Source organism: Dreissena polymorpha, chromosome 4, assembly GCF_020536995.1.
Source record: "Dreissena polymorpha isolate Duluth1 chromosome 4, UMN_Dpol_1.0, whole genome shotgun sequence".
In the NCBI taxonomy this organism is placed as follows: domain Eukaryota; kingdom Metazoa; phylum Mollusca; class Bivalvia; order Myida; family Dreissenidae; genus Dreissena; species Dreissena polymorpha.
The window spans coordinates 83,008,275-83,022,764 of record NC_068358.1 but is presented as its reverse complement, the minus strand read 5'-3'; the positions used below and the strand labels follow the sequence as shown (position 1 = coordinate 83,022,764).

Here is a 14,490-nt window from a genome sequence, read left to right as displayed (position 1 = left end):
AGTTTGCCTGCTTACTGATAGGAAAGCGATTGTTCTGTAATAATTAGTTTATCTGCTATCTGATGTAAATAAAAGTGACGGTTCTGTAAAAAATAGTTTACCTGCTATCTGATGAAAAAGATACGAGACTGCAATCAATAGTTAACGTACATTGTGGTGTAAAAAAGATGGGTCTGTAATTAATAGTTTACCTGCATTCTGGTATTAATAGCAGTGTTTCTGTATTCAATAGTTTACTAGTGATGAGACAAGCGATGTTTCTGTAATCAATAGTGTGCATTCAGTCTGGTGTAAAAGCGGCGGTTCTTATATCAAAAGTGTGCCTTCAGTCTGGTGTAAAAGCGGCGGTTCTTATATCAAAAGTGTGCCTTCAGTCTGGTGTAAACGCGATGGTTCTGTAATCAATAGTTTACCTTCTGTCTGATGTGAAAATGATGATTCTGTTATCAATGGTTTACCTGCAGTCTCATGTTTACGCGATAGTTCCGATATCAATAGTTTCCTCCATTTTGGTGTAAACGCGATAGTTCTGTAAGTAATGGTTTAGTCTGGCGTACAAGCGAAATGTCTGAAATAAAAGGTTTGCCTACAGTCTGGTTTAAAAACAATAGTTCTGTAATTGATAGTTTAGGCCACGACTTTTTTTTTTATTGGTTTACAAAAATTATTTTGAAAATGGTCCATCGGGCGGTCGAAAAAAAAAAAAAAAAAACATCATTGGAAAAATAAGTTAATACTAATAACATCAGAACAAAGACATCATATCTTTTATAACCTTAACACAGAGACGAAAAATCAAATTATGCAATGAAACACATCTATATCTTCAAATGAAATGAGTCACCTAAAAGCACCTTTTGTAACATCAGGCAATTTTAAACACTCCATTAAATGACATGCGTTCTTCTCCCATTAAAACGAAAAACTGCGCTTCATTTCCGTAATTCGATGCGCACCATTACGCAATGCGATGCCCGTTGCATAAATCTTATATAAGATAAACAACTCATACACAAAGTATGTGTTTGCTCTTATTGGACTTATGACATCGTCCATGAAAAAAAATCGACGTAGATCGATCCCCGATTATGACCGATCAATAATTTCAAAAGTTACATAAGAAATAAATATCTATGCTTCCTGAAGAGGTGCTAGCAGACAGTCAGCATGGGTTGTCAGGTCTCATCTAGATGAATGCATCTTAACAGGGATACAGTCATGCCATAGATTCATTTATCCTGCAAGTTTACTAAATAAACTCTTTAAAAAAAATAATTCTCTATTCAAAAAATGAAAAAGTAGGAATAGTAGGAAGATTTCGTAAAAAAATAGGAAAAAGTAGGATCCTGATGAAAAAGTAGGAAAAAGTAGGAAAAAATAGGAAAAAGTATGACCGCTTGACAGCCTGCAAAAGTTCAGTCACACATTTGATTTAGATTTGATGAAAAAAGATGCTCATGAAATGAAGTACACACCCATCTATGTGAACACAATATTTACTTTTTAAAATTAAATTTGCACTATTTGCACTGACTTGTATTATCTATTGCAGGCTTTGATTCTGGGCAGTTTTTTTTCACCTATAGGGGAATGGTGGCGGGGCCCGTCCAAAGGGGAAAAACGCGTCGATTTTTAGGAAAAGGGGAAAATTAAAAATTTACTCTTTTATATGTAATGATATTTATTATATGAATACACATGTATGCATGAATATAATATTCACAGCTGAATGTCTTTGTCCTATTTCTTAAATATATACCAATGATTTTTTCAACATTAGTTTCAGACAGTTCAGCCTTCATGCACAGTCTTAGTTTTCCTTGCCATTTCGAGTCTAATTGGGATTTTTTAAATTGATAAAATGGAAAATGTGAGCATTTTTTATCAGTACAATGGACAAAATTGTCACAAAACCAGGTTTTCATTGTGAAAAAAAATCTGATAAAGGGAGACAACTCAAACTGAACTTTTGAAATGAACAAACAAAATTAACCCCCTTTGTAAGTTTGTTTTAAAATAAATCTATTTTTAGTCGTGGCGACCTTGACATTGGAGATATTGACGTGATTCTTTCGTGCGACACACCGTCCCATGATGGTGAACAAATGTGCCAAATGATTTTAAAATCTCATAATGAATGACATAGTTATAGCCCAGACAAGCTCATTTATGGCTATTTTTTACCTTTGAACTCAAAGTGTGACCTTGACCTTGGAGATATTGACGTAATTTTTTCGCGCGACACACCGTCTAATGATGGTTAACAAATGTGCCAAATGATTTTAAAATCTCACAATGAACGACAAAGTTATGGCCCGGACAAGCTTGTTCCGCCCTCCCGCCAGCCCGCCCGCATTCGTCAATCTAATAACCAGTTTTTTCCTTCGGAAAACCTGGTTAAAAACCTGGTTAAAAATGGACCAAATTGTTATGGTTTTATCAACGAATATTGACACAATATACCGGTACGTACCGTATTTTACCATGTATAGCGCGCTCCCATGTATAACGCGCATGCGATTTTTTAAAGCCAAAATGGAGAAAAAAAAGAATTCAAGACCAAAAACCTGAAAATTGGGCCGAAAATGGCCGCCATTCTTATATTGCGCAATCATTTAATCTAAGTTTTTCGGGCGCTTAATATTTTGTTTTAAAGTAGGGAGCGTTTATACGATCAGGAGCATGGGTTGCAGGGCACTATATTTTCAACAATTTTTAAGATTATTCTCTCAAGAACACCGTACATGTCCTTATTGCTGCGCACTGTGCGTGTTTTTTCAAGACCCCTGCGCGTTAAATTCGACCACTATTACCTATTCCTCTTATTTGAACAGTGTAACATTTTTATTACCTGCCGCTCACAAAATCGTATGACATAGTCTTCTGCAGACCCGCAACATCGCAATGTCCAATTTTACGCAAATCGTCCGTGGATCCCATTTTATTTTTCATCGACTTAAAATATTTCCCCATTAAGAGATGCTCCCATTAAATCCATTTTGACCCGGTATTTCGCGCCTTCACTGCGTCTAGTTAATTAATCTATGTTGAGACAAACAATACACCCGAACGCTCAATTCCATACAGTTGGCGTTATTGGCGTTATCAGCGTAAAGCAATTAGACAAATATCATTTGTTTGTCTCTATTGAAAGAAAATAAAACGAGTCTATATCTCTATTGTTGGTTTGTAACCTACGTAGTATACTCGCACGGTAGCATATTAATGCAGAGATCAGAAAATCATTGATAAATGTATTCGTCGTTTCAATGCTTAGGGCCTAGTAATTTCGGCAAATCGGAATTCAACTTACGTAAAACACTTGCTCAATAAACAGTTAAACTCCACCTCCGTTCTCTGCAAAAGGTTTGAAGGCGGAGCTTTGCATGTGCTATTATTTAATTGGACGATTGCCATTGAGGAACAAACACAGGATTGGTTCGGCATGTTTATTGCTAGACAAAGGAAGCCAATTTTGTCTGCGAGAAACTTGTCGCTTTATTGCTTCAGACAGGAAGCGGCTTTCCTTTGATGACGTCAAACTGTCAATTCACATAGAGTGTCAATTTTCGGAATTGCTAACATTAAACTTTGGATTAAATTATCAAAATAAAGCAAAAGCGAAGTTGAGAAATATGATGGAAATAATTAGCGTCATTTCAAATTAGACGAGTTTTCATGACAACAAAAACTTTAACAAACAATACCACGACGACGCGGGGATCGATATACTTCGATTTTTTTAAATGAACAATCAATGAAGAAGTGTGAAAACACCAACAAAGACATTTTTTTCATCTTTTAATTTTTGTCAAAACTGTTACTACCCCGTTCATTCCTACCGTTTCCCGCTATTTGTTGTTTCGACAACGGCCCCTTCAGTCTATAACATTATAGGGTGTAGTTTTCTGCAATAAAAAAATGGCGGCAATTGTGAAGATTTACGATCACGAAATGGATTTTTTGCAATTCAGCAACCAGTAAAGCGTTGTGTCAATGTATTACGCGCACTGAATTTTTATTTTGAAATTTGAAGGTAAAAAACTGCGCGCTATGCATGGTAAAATACGGTAGATACATCAGGCCTTTTCCTGGCCATTTTGGGAAAAAAATGCAATTCATGTTAAATTAACTGAGTTGGGAAAAACTAACTTAATATAACTCTTTATAATAATTCAAAGTCATATAAATTATAGTTATATACTTGATTAGTTGTTTATGAAATAAATTTGAGATATATCAGGGCTCAACATTAACCGAAAAACCAACTTGCCCTACCGGGTCAGTACTTCCAAAATCTACTTGCACTGAACGTAAAGCAACTTGCCCAAACATGAAATATCACATCAACTGTAAACCTCATATTGTTTGATAAACCAAAATTATACACCCCAAAAATCTTTTTATTTTTGAACATTTAACAAAATGATTATAGCAATTAGTCTAAATTAAATGCTCTTTGTTCTTTTTTGCACTTTTCCGGGCGGACAACTAGATTATAAAAAAACTTGCCCAGACCCAACTTTTACTTGCCAGGGGCAATAGGACAACCATAAATGTTGAGCCCTGTATATTTATCATATGACAGTTATTTAAAAAAAAACAAAAAAAACCTTCTTTTTTTTACTTTTGGAGGGGATTTTTTGTACAAAATGGGGGAAAAATATATACTCTTTTTTGAGCGGAATGGGGCCGAATATCGGCCCTGAAATTGCCATAAAAAAAACACTGCTGGGTGTTGTTGCTGAGCAATCTTTGTCCATGACAATGGTTCCAGTTCTAATTTTTAATTTTTAAATCTAATTGACTTGGCACAGAATTTGGCAAAAGACAAGAAGGTGTTGGATGCATTATCCATGGACCCCACATCAACCTCCTATAAGATGACATATGGACTGAAAAGAACCTTTCACATTCAGACATTGAAGTGTATTCGTGCCCAAACGTTCTCACTGAACAAGTCAACAAGTAACAACCACAACAAAGTTCTCTCAGTGCTTGTCAGTTACTTTCCAAAGACAGAAGGTCATGTGGATGTCGAGCATCTGGCTGCAATAGAACTTGTAACTGTCAAAACCGACACAATTTTTGAAGAGCTGTGCGACCTCTTGGATCAAAACCAAATACCATCAACTAACTTGGTGTCAATCCTCATGGACTCCTGCGCAGTTATGCGAGGAAGCAAAAATGGAATGGAGCGTCGCATAAGAGGAGATAAGGCTCCAAACCTTCTGGATATTGATGGGGATGTTTGTCACCATATTCACAATTGGACTAATAAACTGTGCACTCGGTTTGAGTCCTGAGTGGAAGATTTGTTCACATCAATATTCACAGACCACAAGAACTGTGTAGACCTAGCAGAAGTATGCAACATTCAAGGTATAAAATTCACATCACCAGAATGTTTCATCAGTCATCGTTGGCTGTCAACATATGATTTTGCTGTGAGTACATTTAGATTGTAAAGTGCGTATCAAGTACAGTCGAACCTGAAGGCGCGGCCACATGAGCTAAGCGCTCAACATGCCGTATGTGGCCAGTTCAGGTCCGCCCGTTCATTTCTACTCTTTAAAAGTCCATGTTACGCACTATTTTCTGGTATGCAGCCAGCGGCCAGTCTTCTTTGTCCAAACAACAAAATTTGACATGACTGTGTATTACGGTCGCTTGACCCAATTACACGCTCTTGATAAAAAGACCGATTTATTGCACCTCAGACCTTGTGTCAAAAACTTGTAAATATGGGATTAAAGACGTGTGAAATGAATTAAGGTGGTCGAAAATTTTAGAAACTGTAAACATCACAAAACAATTTAAAGTCAGGCTTTGCCTGTGATGTACATACCGATCAATAAAAGTGATAAAACTGATTATACAGGGCAGTGAATTAGTAGAACATTATCGGTGATCTTTACAACCTTTGTTTAATGTGACTTTTTAATTTGTCATTAAAAATGGTGTTTATTAAAGAAATGGTGTTGATTAAAGAAGTTTATGGTCTAATTAAATAAAATTACACAATTTAATTTTGATTGCGATTACATTGCAGTTTGCGTTCACTCTAAGGAAGAAAACTAGGAAAATGAATTCCTATAAAATGGACAGATATGAATTTGGGAACCCAGACGCTAAGCGTGTTAAAGTTAGGTGTATCGTACAGTGAAATTGTACAGTCTCTGTTACAGATGGTTTCTGGACACAACATCCAGACAAATCAATGTCAGTGGGCCACTCTTTAAGGAAAAGGTTATGAAATTCACAAGTGATCTTGGACTTGAGGAGTTTAAAGGGTCTGGTGGCTGGTTGGACTCTTTTTTAAAGAGACACAAAATTATAATCAAACAAAGATATCAGTAAAACTGATGGATGCTCCCCAATGATGCTTTGTCGATATATGGTTTAATTGTGTGGAAAAAGTGTGACCTTGAGAAAATATATTATTAGCCTCAGTGACCTTGACCTCAGTGACCTCAAACCTCATAAAAAAGGTAGATGTCAATGCAAAGTTCCTACATCCTAAATATATAAGAGATCGATCAAATATTGAAATATTGAAGGCGCTATGAGAAACTGTAACCAAAGTGTGACCTTGAGGACAAGAAGGTGTTGGATGCATTATCCATGGACCCCACATCTACCTCCTATAAGATGACATATGGACTGAAAAGAACCTTTCACATTCAGACATTGAAGTGTATTCGTGCCCAACCGTTCTCACTGAACAAGTCAACAAGTAACAACCACAACAAAGTTCTCTCAGTGCTTGTCAGTTACTTTCCAAAGACAGAAGGTCATGTGGATGTCGAGCATCTGGCTGCAATAGAACTTGTAACTGTCAAAACCGACACAATTTTTGAAGAGCTGTGCGACCTCTTGAATCAAAACCAAATACCATCAACTAACTTGGTGTCAATCCTCATGGACTCCTGCGCAGTTATGCGAGGAAGCAAAAATGGACTGGAGCGTCGCATAAGAGGAGATAAGGCTCCAAACCTTCTGGATATTGATGGGGATGTTTGTCACCATATTCACAATTGGACTAATAAACTGTGCACTCGGTTTGAGTCCTGCGTGGAAGATTTGTTCACATCAATATTCACAGACCACAAGAACTGTGTAGACCTAGCAGAAGTATGCAACATTCAAGGTATAAAATTCACATCACCAGAATGTTTCATCAGTCATTGTTGGCTGTCAACATATGATTTTGCTGTGAGTACATTTAGATTGTAAAGTGCGTATCAAGTACAGTCGAACCTGAAGGCGCGGCCACATGAGCTAAGCGCTCAACATGCCGTATGTGGCCAGTTCAGGTCCGCCCGTTCATTTCTACTCTTTAAAAGTCCATGTTACGCACTATTTTCTGGTATGCAGCCAGCGGCCAGTCTTCTTTGTCCAAACAACAAAATTTGACATGACTGTGTATTACGGTCGCTTGACCCAATTACACGCTCTTGATAAAAAGACCGATTTATTGCACCTCAGACCTTGTGTCAAAAACTTGTAAATATGGGATTAAAGACGTGTGAAATGAATTAAGGTGGTCGAAAATTTTAGAAACTGTAAACATCGCAAAACAATTTAAAGTCAGGCTTTGCCTGTGATGTACATACCGATCAATAAAAGTGATAAAACTGATTATACAGGGCAGTGAATTAGTAGAAAATTATCGGTGATCTTTACAACCTTTGTTTAATGTTACTTTTAATTTGTCATTAAAAATGGTGTTTATTAAAGAAATGGTGTTGATTAAAGAAGTTTGTTATGGTCTAATTAAATAAAATTACACAATTTAATTTTGATTGCGATTACATTGCAGTTTGCGTTCACTCTAAGGAAGAAAACTAGGAAAATGAATTCCTATAAAATGGACAGATATGAATTTGGGAACCCAGACGCTAAGCGTGTTAAAGTTAAGTGTATCGTACAGTGAAATTGTACAGTCTCTGTTACAGATGGTTTCTGGACACAACATCCAGACAAATCAATGTCAGTGGGCCACTCTTTAAGGAAAAGGTTATGAAATTCACAGGTGATCTTGGACTTGAGGAGTTTAAAGGGTCTGGTGGCTGGTTGGACTCTTTTTTAAAGAGACACAAAATTATAATCAAACAAAGATATCAGTAAAACTGATGGATGCTCCCCAATGATGCTTTGTCGATATATGGTTTAATTGTGTGGAAAAAGTGTGACCTTGAGAAAATATATTATTAGCCTCAGTGACCTTGACCTCAGTGACCTCAAACCTCATAAAAAAGGTAGAGGTCAATGCAAGGTTCCTACATCCTAAATATATAAGAGATCGATCAAATATTGAAATATTGAAGGCGCTATGAGAAACTGTAACCAAAGTGTGACCTTGAGAAAATCTATTATTAGCCTCGGTGACCTTGACCCCAGTTACCTCAAACCTCATCAAAAGGTAGAGGTCCATGCAAGTAAAACTACATGATAAATATGTAAGAGATCGGTAAAATATTGAAGGCGCTAGGAGAAACTGTAACAAAATTGTGACTGAAAAATCTATTTTTAGCTTCAGTGACCTAGACCTTGAACCCAGTGACTTCAAACCTCATCAAAAGGTAGAGGTCCATGCAAGGTACCTTCATGCCAATATGTAAGAGAACAGTAAAATATGGAAGGAGCTATGAGAAACTGTTAAAAAAATTGTGACAGAAAAATCTATTATTAGCCTCAATGACCTTGACCTTGACCTCAGTGACCTCAAACCTCATCAAAAGGTAGAGGTCTATGCAAGGTACCTACATGCCAAATATGTAAGAGATCGGAAAAATATTGAAGGTGCTATGAGAAACTGTAACAAAATATTTGGGAAAAAATCTATTATAAGCGTCAGTGACCTTGACCCCAGTGACCTCAAAATCATCAAAATGTAGAGGTCTATTCAAGGTACCTACATACCATATGTAAGAGATCGGTAAAATATTGAAGGCACTTCGAGAAACGGTAACAAAAGTGTGAAGGAAGTAAGGAACCCCAAACTGGCAACTATATGCTCCCCATTTATATATATAATATGGGGAGCATAAAAACAAAGTGGTGAAAGTGTCTCAGTGAACGCTGACATCGTGACAAAAGAAAAGCAAGAGTGTTTGGGAAGCATATACTCAGAGTGATATCTTTAATATGGATGAGACCTGGTTGTTCTTTTGTGATACAACTAAGACAACCTACTTCAAGAAGGGTGAAGATTGTGCTGGAGGTAAACGATCCAAAGAACGAATAATGTTGCTCTTTGTGCATCAATGACGGTAGAAAAACTGCGCCCTCTGGTCATCGGAAAGTCCCTTAAACCTAGATGTTTCAAATCCCTCGACCCTGCAAAACTTCCTGTTTGCTACTATGCAAATAAGAAAGCATGGACGACGTCAAAATTCATGGAGGATTGGTTACATCACATGGACAATCTGATGAAAAGAAAAGAGACATATCCTACTCTTTCTAGACAATGCACCCTCCCATCCAAACATCCAACTGACCAACATAAAGCTTCAGTTCTTCCCACCCAGCACAACCTCCTTATGTCAACCCATGGACCAGGGCATTATCCAAACTGTCAAACTCAAGTACAGAAAGAGACAACTGCCACACGTTTTAGCTGAAATGGATAGACAGGAAACCAAAACCGGTCCACAGATTCTAACAGAGATCAACGTGCTCCAGGCCATATGTGCAGTATATACATTTGTCATAAATGTGCTATACATTGAATGTGCTACTTTATATTGGAATTAAAAGAATAAAACAGGATTGGATATCTTTTAATTCTGCTCAGCTGACCCTCAACTTCCTTAAATTGTGCTAAGCAGCCAACCTGTCGTATGCAGCCAGTTTGGGTATGTCGCTTCACTGGCTGCTAACCACAGGTTTAGCTGTATGTACATATTGCAACATTTTCTCATTGTGCATGTGTGAATTTCAATGAGTTCCAGGGTGTATCACAGTTGGCTGCTTTGAGGGTGGATGCCCACACCACATACGAACATGCAGCATCGGTGTACGACTTCAAAGAGGCCTTGTCTGCCGTCATAGAAGGTGAAGACAAGCAGCAAGTTTAGTTTGATGATGGACAAAAGTACAGATATATCTGTAAATCAAAACTTGAACATGTACATTTGTTGCTTAAAGTTTGATAGTTTATGTACGCAGAACCTGTCACTCATTTTTTGGCCAAAGATAGTCTTGAAAGGGCAATTGCAGAAGCAATTCATGGAAAGGTTCTAGATACTCTGTCAAGAAAGGGGATTGATATTTCTAAGCTTTGTGGGATAAGTACAGAAGGGTCAGCAGTAATGAGCGATAAAGTCACAGGTTGTAACTAGGTTGAAGGGGGAAGTACCTGGGGTGATGGCTACCCATTGCATAGCCCACAGACTAGCCTAGCCCTTAGCTGCTGTTCTGGGGCTGATTCTATTCTTTATCTTGTCAAGGTTCAAGAAATCCTGAATAGTATCTATAAGCACTTTCAATATTCCCCCAAGAACACTGCCATGCTGGAGGCAGCACAGCGGGCATCATCAAGTCAGGTAAGGAAGTTCAGGGAAAAGTTCCATACAAGGTGGCTCAGTTTCCACAGGTGCGAGGCACTTCTCCAGAAATACTCTAGTTTGGTGTCTGTGTTCCTCGAAATTTCTTTATGTGCTCCACTTTCTTTCTGACATCCTGCTGCCTACTTTCTGTACTTTCCAAGCAATTTCAGAAGAAGGACCTGGATTTTGCAGATGTAGCGCCACTGCTAAACTCAACAGTCCAGACGATTGAGATGTTCTCTGAAGGTAAGTTGGGAAGTAAGCTCTCCTCATTCCTTTCACAGGTCCCAGATAAGCCACAGATTGGAGATGATGGACTAGAAACATTTGAGTTCTAGGGCCATACAATCAGAGATGGAGCCAAACAACGCAAAGAGGCGGTAAGTATAGCCAAATCTTTTTCAGCAGACATGATCCAGACGATGATAATGCAGACAATGACGATGAAGACAATGACGATGCAGCTATCCTGACTGCCCTCAGCAATACTTCAACCTGTCAGTCAGGAAGAATGACAAGGTAAGTGATGTAGGTGTAGCATCAGAATACCTATGTAGTTTAGGCTTTGGGAGTTGCAGGGAAGACCTATTCTTGTTTCTTGGCTACCTGCACTCTTAAGTAGACACTGGAAATCGCACTCAGGGGATCCAGAGATGCAGCAAACTTAGCAATGAAGAAGATAGACCTCTACCCAGAGGCAAAAGGTAGGTTTTTGTTAGCGCCTGTTTTCACAATGGGGTGTGAGAGAGGCTTTTATAAGCAAAATATTATAAAGACATGCCTCAGAAGTAAGTTGACAGTTTCAAACCTTGACAATTGAATGAGGATACTATTGAGGGACTGTGTCCAAAATCGATAACCATATGTGTGTAAATGTGTGTAAAAATGTTGATTTAAATAGAGAGGTATTTTGTTGAGATGTTTATCATGTCTTTTCCCTTTCAGTTAATGTTTATTATGTCCAACTGACCTGATGTCTGATATTACTTTTCCCATTGCAGATGATGTAAATTTGTGGGATTCTATGTTTAAATAAATTACTCTGGAATATTTATGCAGCTAATTCTGTTAAAATTATTATATTATTTTGGTTAGCTGTGTTGTTTATCATGTGGAAAAATTGTTATTTACATACAAAACAAGAGATGTGTTTGTTAGAAACACAATGCCCCCTTCTGCACCGCTTTGAAGCCATATATTTGACCTTTGACCTCAATATGTGCAGCTCCATGAGATACACAATGCATGCCAAACATCAAGTTGCTATCTGAAGCGACATAGAAGTTATGAGCATTTTTCGAAACCTTAATGCCAAACCTAAATGTAAAGTGTGACGGAAAGACTGGTGGAGGAGTATTATGATGAAACTGCCCATGGTATTTTGTCTTCATGTTTATTCAGCTCATTATTTGTAATGACAAAACTGTCCGATTTTCCATTCAGCAAGCATTGGTTTATTATTTTGTTTCCTCACAGGTTTGCTATCAGAAGTGTCATTAAATCTGACATGGATTTGTTGTCATCTGAGGAAATATTCACTGGACATCTGTGTGATGAGTATATAAATTTCCCTCAAAATCAGGAGGAGGCATTTCCATATTATGATCATTATGATGATGGGTGCTCATCTTCCCTTAGTGAGGTACATGAAGATGTGTCAATAGAAACCATGGTTGCGAGTTTCATTCAGAAAGCTTGCAGATTTTGTCTATTGACCATTTTTCTTATGTCACCAACGATGTCACTGAAATGTCTGACAGCTCTGTCGACATTGAGTCATTCGAGCTACTGGAGGACATTAGCATGCCCATTTTGTCCCCGCTCCTTCCTCAACAACAGAACTCCGGCATGAATGTTACCATCGAGACCAACCGCTCCACCATGGAGCTTGTTGAATTGTGAGTGCCTGAGAAGAGCTTATTATATGCCCCTACTTTATCAAGAAAGGGTGGGTGGGTATAGAAACATTTAACATTTAAAGCAATTAAATTTAAAAAAAGCTTGTCCACATATTTGTTTGATTTGTAAATACAAGAGATGTGTTTGTCAGAAACACAATGCCCCCTACTGTGCCATTGTTTTTTTTTTACCTTTGACCTTGAAGGATGACCTTGACCTTTCACCACTCAAAATGTGCAGCTCCACAAGAAGTAAGTAAGAGATTGAATGGAGAAATGAAAAAAAAAAAAATTGACCTTTGACCTTGAAGGATGACCTTGACCTTTCACCACTCAAAATGTGCAGCTCCACGAGATACACATGCATGCCAAATATGAAGTTGCTGTGTTCAATATTAAAAAAGTTATGAAAATTTATGGGTTTTTTATTTTGACCTTTGACCTTGAAGGTTGACCTTGACCTTTCACCACTCAAAATGTGCAGCTCAACAAGAAGTAAGTAAGAGATTGAATGGAGAAATGATTTTTTTTTTTGACCTTTGACCTTGAAGGATGACCTTGACCCTTCACCACTCAAAATGTGGAGCTTAAGGAGATAAACATGTATGCCAAATATGAAGTTGCTGTGTTCAATATTAAAAAAATTAATTAAAACTTTAACGAAGGTTTAAGTTTTAGGAAAGAACAAGATGTGTTTGTGAAACACAATGTCCCCCTATATGATGTTTGACCTTGAAGGATGACCTTGACCTTGTGAAGGATGACCTTGACCTTGACCTTTCACCACTCAAAATGTGCAGCTCCATGAGATACACATGCATGCCAAATATCAAGTTGCTATCTTCAATATTGCAAAAGTATTCATAAAATAAGTGATTTGGGCCACATATATTTGACCTCTGACCTTGAAGGATGACCTTGACCTTGACCTTTCACCACTCAAAATGTGCAGCTCCATGAGATACACATGCATGCCAAATATCAAGTTGCTATCTTAAATATTGCAAAAGTATTCATAAAATGAGCGATTTTGGCCACATATATTTGACCTCTGACCTTGAAGGATGACCTTGACCTTGACCTTTCACCACTCAAAATGTGCAGCTCCATGAGATACACATGCATGCCAAATATCAAGTTGCTATCTTCAATATAACAAAAGTTATTGCAAAATGTTAAAGTTGGCGCAAACAGACCAGCAGACCAACAGACCAACAGACAGACAGACAGGGCAAAAACAATATGTCCCCCACTACTATAGTGGGGGACATAAAAATACAATATTTGACCTTTGACCTTAAAGGATGACCTTGACCTTGACTTTTCACCACTCAAAATGAGCAGCTCCATGAGATACGCATGCATGGTAAATATCAAGTTGGTATGTTCAATATTGCAAGATTTGGACAGAATGACAGACAGACAGGACAAAAACAATATACCCCCAATCTATCGATCTGGGGGCATAAAAAAGGATTGTTTAATGTTAATATATAATATTGAATGTATATTTTGTAATTTTGACATTTTTCCAATTACTTAATTTTTTATAAAATGTCCATTTACCAGTCTATGATGAACAGATCTATTAAATAACAATATTTATATATATATATGTTTGGAATACTGAACAGGAGGATTTTTTCCTTATTATATTATTATGCTTGGTTATTTGTTTTTATTTAATTTTCCTATTTTATTTTAGTGTTTGTTGGTTTCAGAATTTCCTTCTTTGTTTTGTTTAGTTTATATCGGGAGAGGACCAGATCAAGCCATATTTCAATGATCTTCTCTTTGTAAGTATCAATTTTCTTTTTTTTATGATTTCAGAAATCATGGATGCTTTAAAAAAAGTGTGATATAATTCAAAAACTTAAAGGGGTTGGATATCTAGAAACATCAAAATATGTCAGAGAAACATGCAGCAGTTCCAGCTCATTGGAAACAATAATTAAAGACCTAGAACGATTGCACCAACAATTTAAACATCTAAATAAGAGTAAAACAAGAGTAAAAGAGAAAGAAAATTTAGATAGATT

The 14,490-nt window shown here is 37.3% G+C and overlaps 1 protein-coding gene across 1 annotated transcript; it reads left to right on the top strand.

The window, feature by feature from the left end:
- Positions 1-9,150: 9,150 nt before the first annotated feature.
- On the top strand, positions 9,151-12,455 carry LOC127878551 (tigger transposable element-derived protein 4-like). Its single transcript, XM_052425082.1, has 7 exons — positions 9,151-9,226; positions 9,470-9,699; positions 9,969-10,076; positions 10,455-10,550; positions 10,724-10,799; positions 10,988-11,072; positions 12,314-12,455. Exons 1-7 carry the CDS (start codon positions 9,151-9,153, stop codon positions 12,453-12,455), a joined length of 813 nt encoding a protein of 270 aa, XP_052281042.1.
- The last annotated feature ends 2,035 nt before the right edge of the window (positions 12,456-14,490 follow it).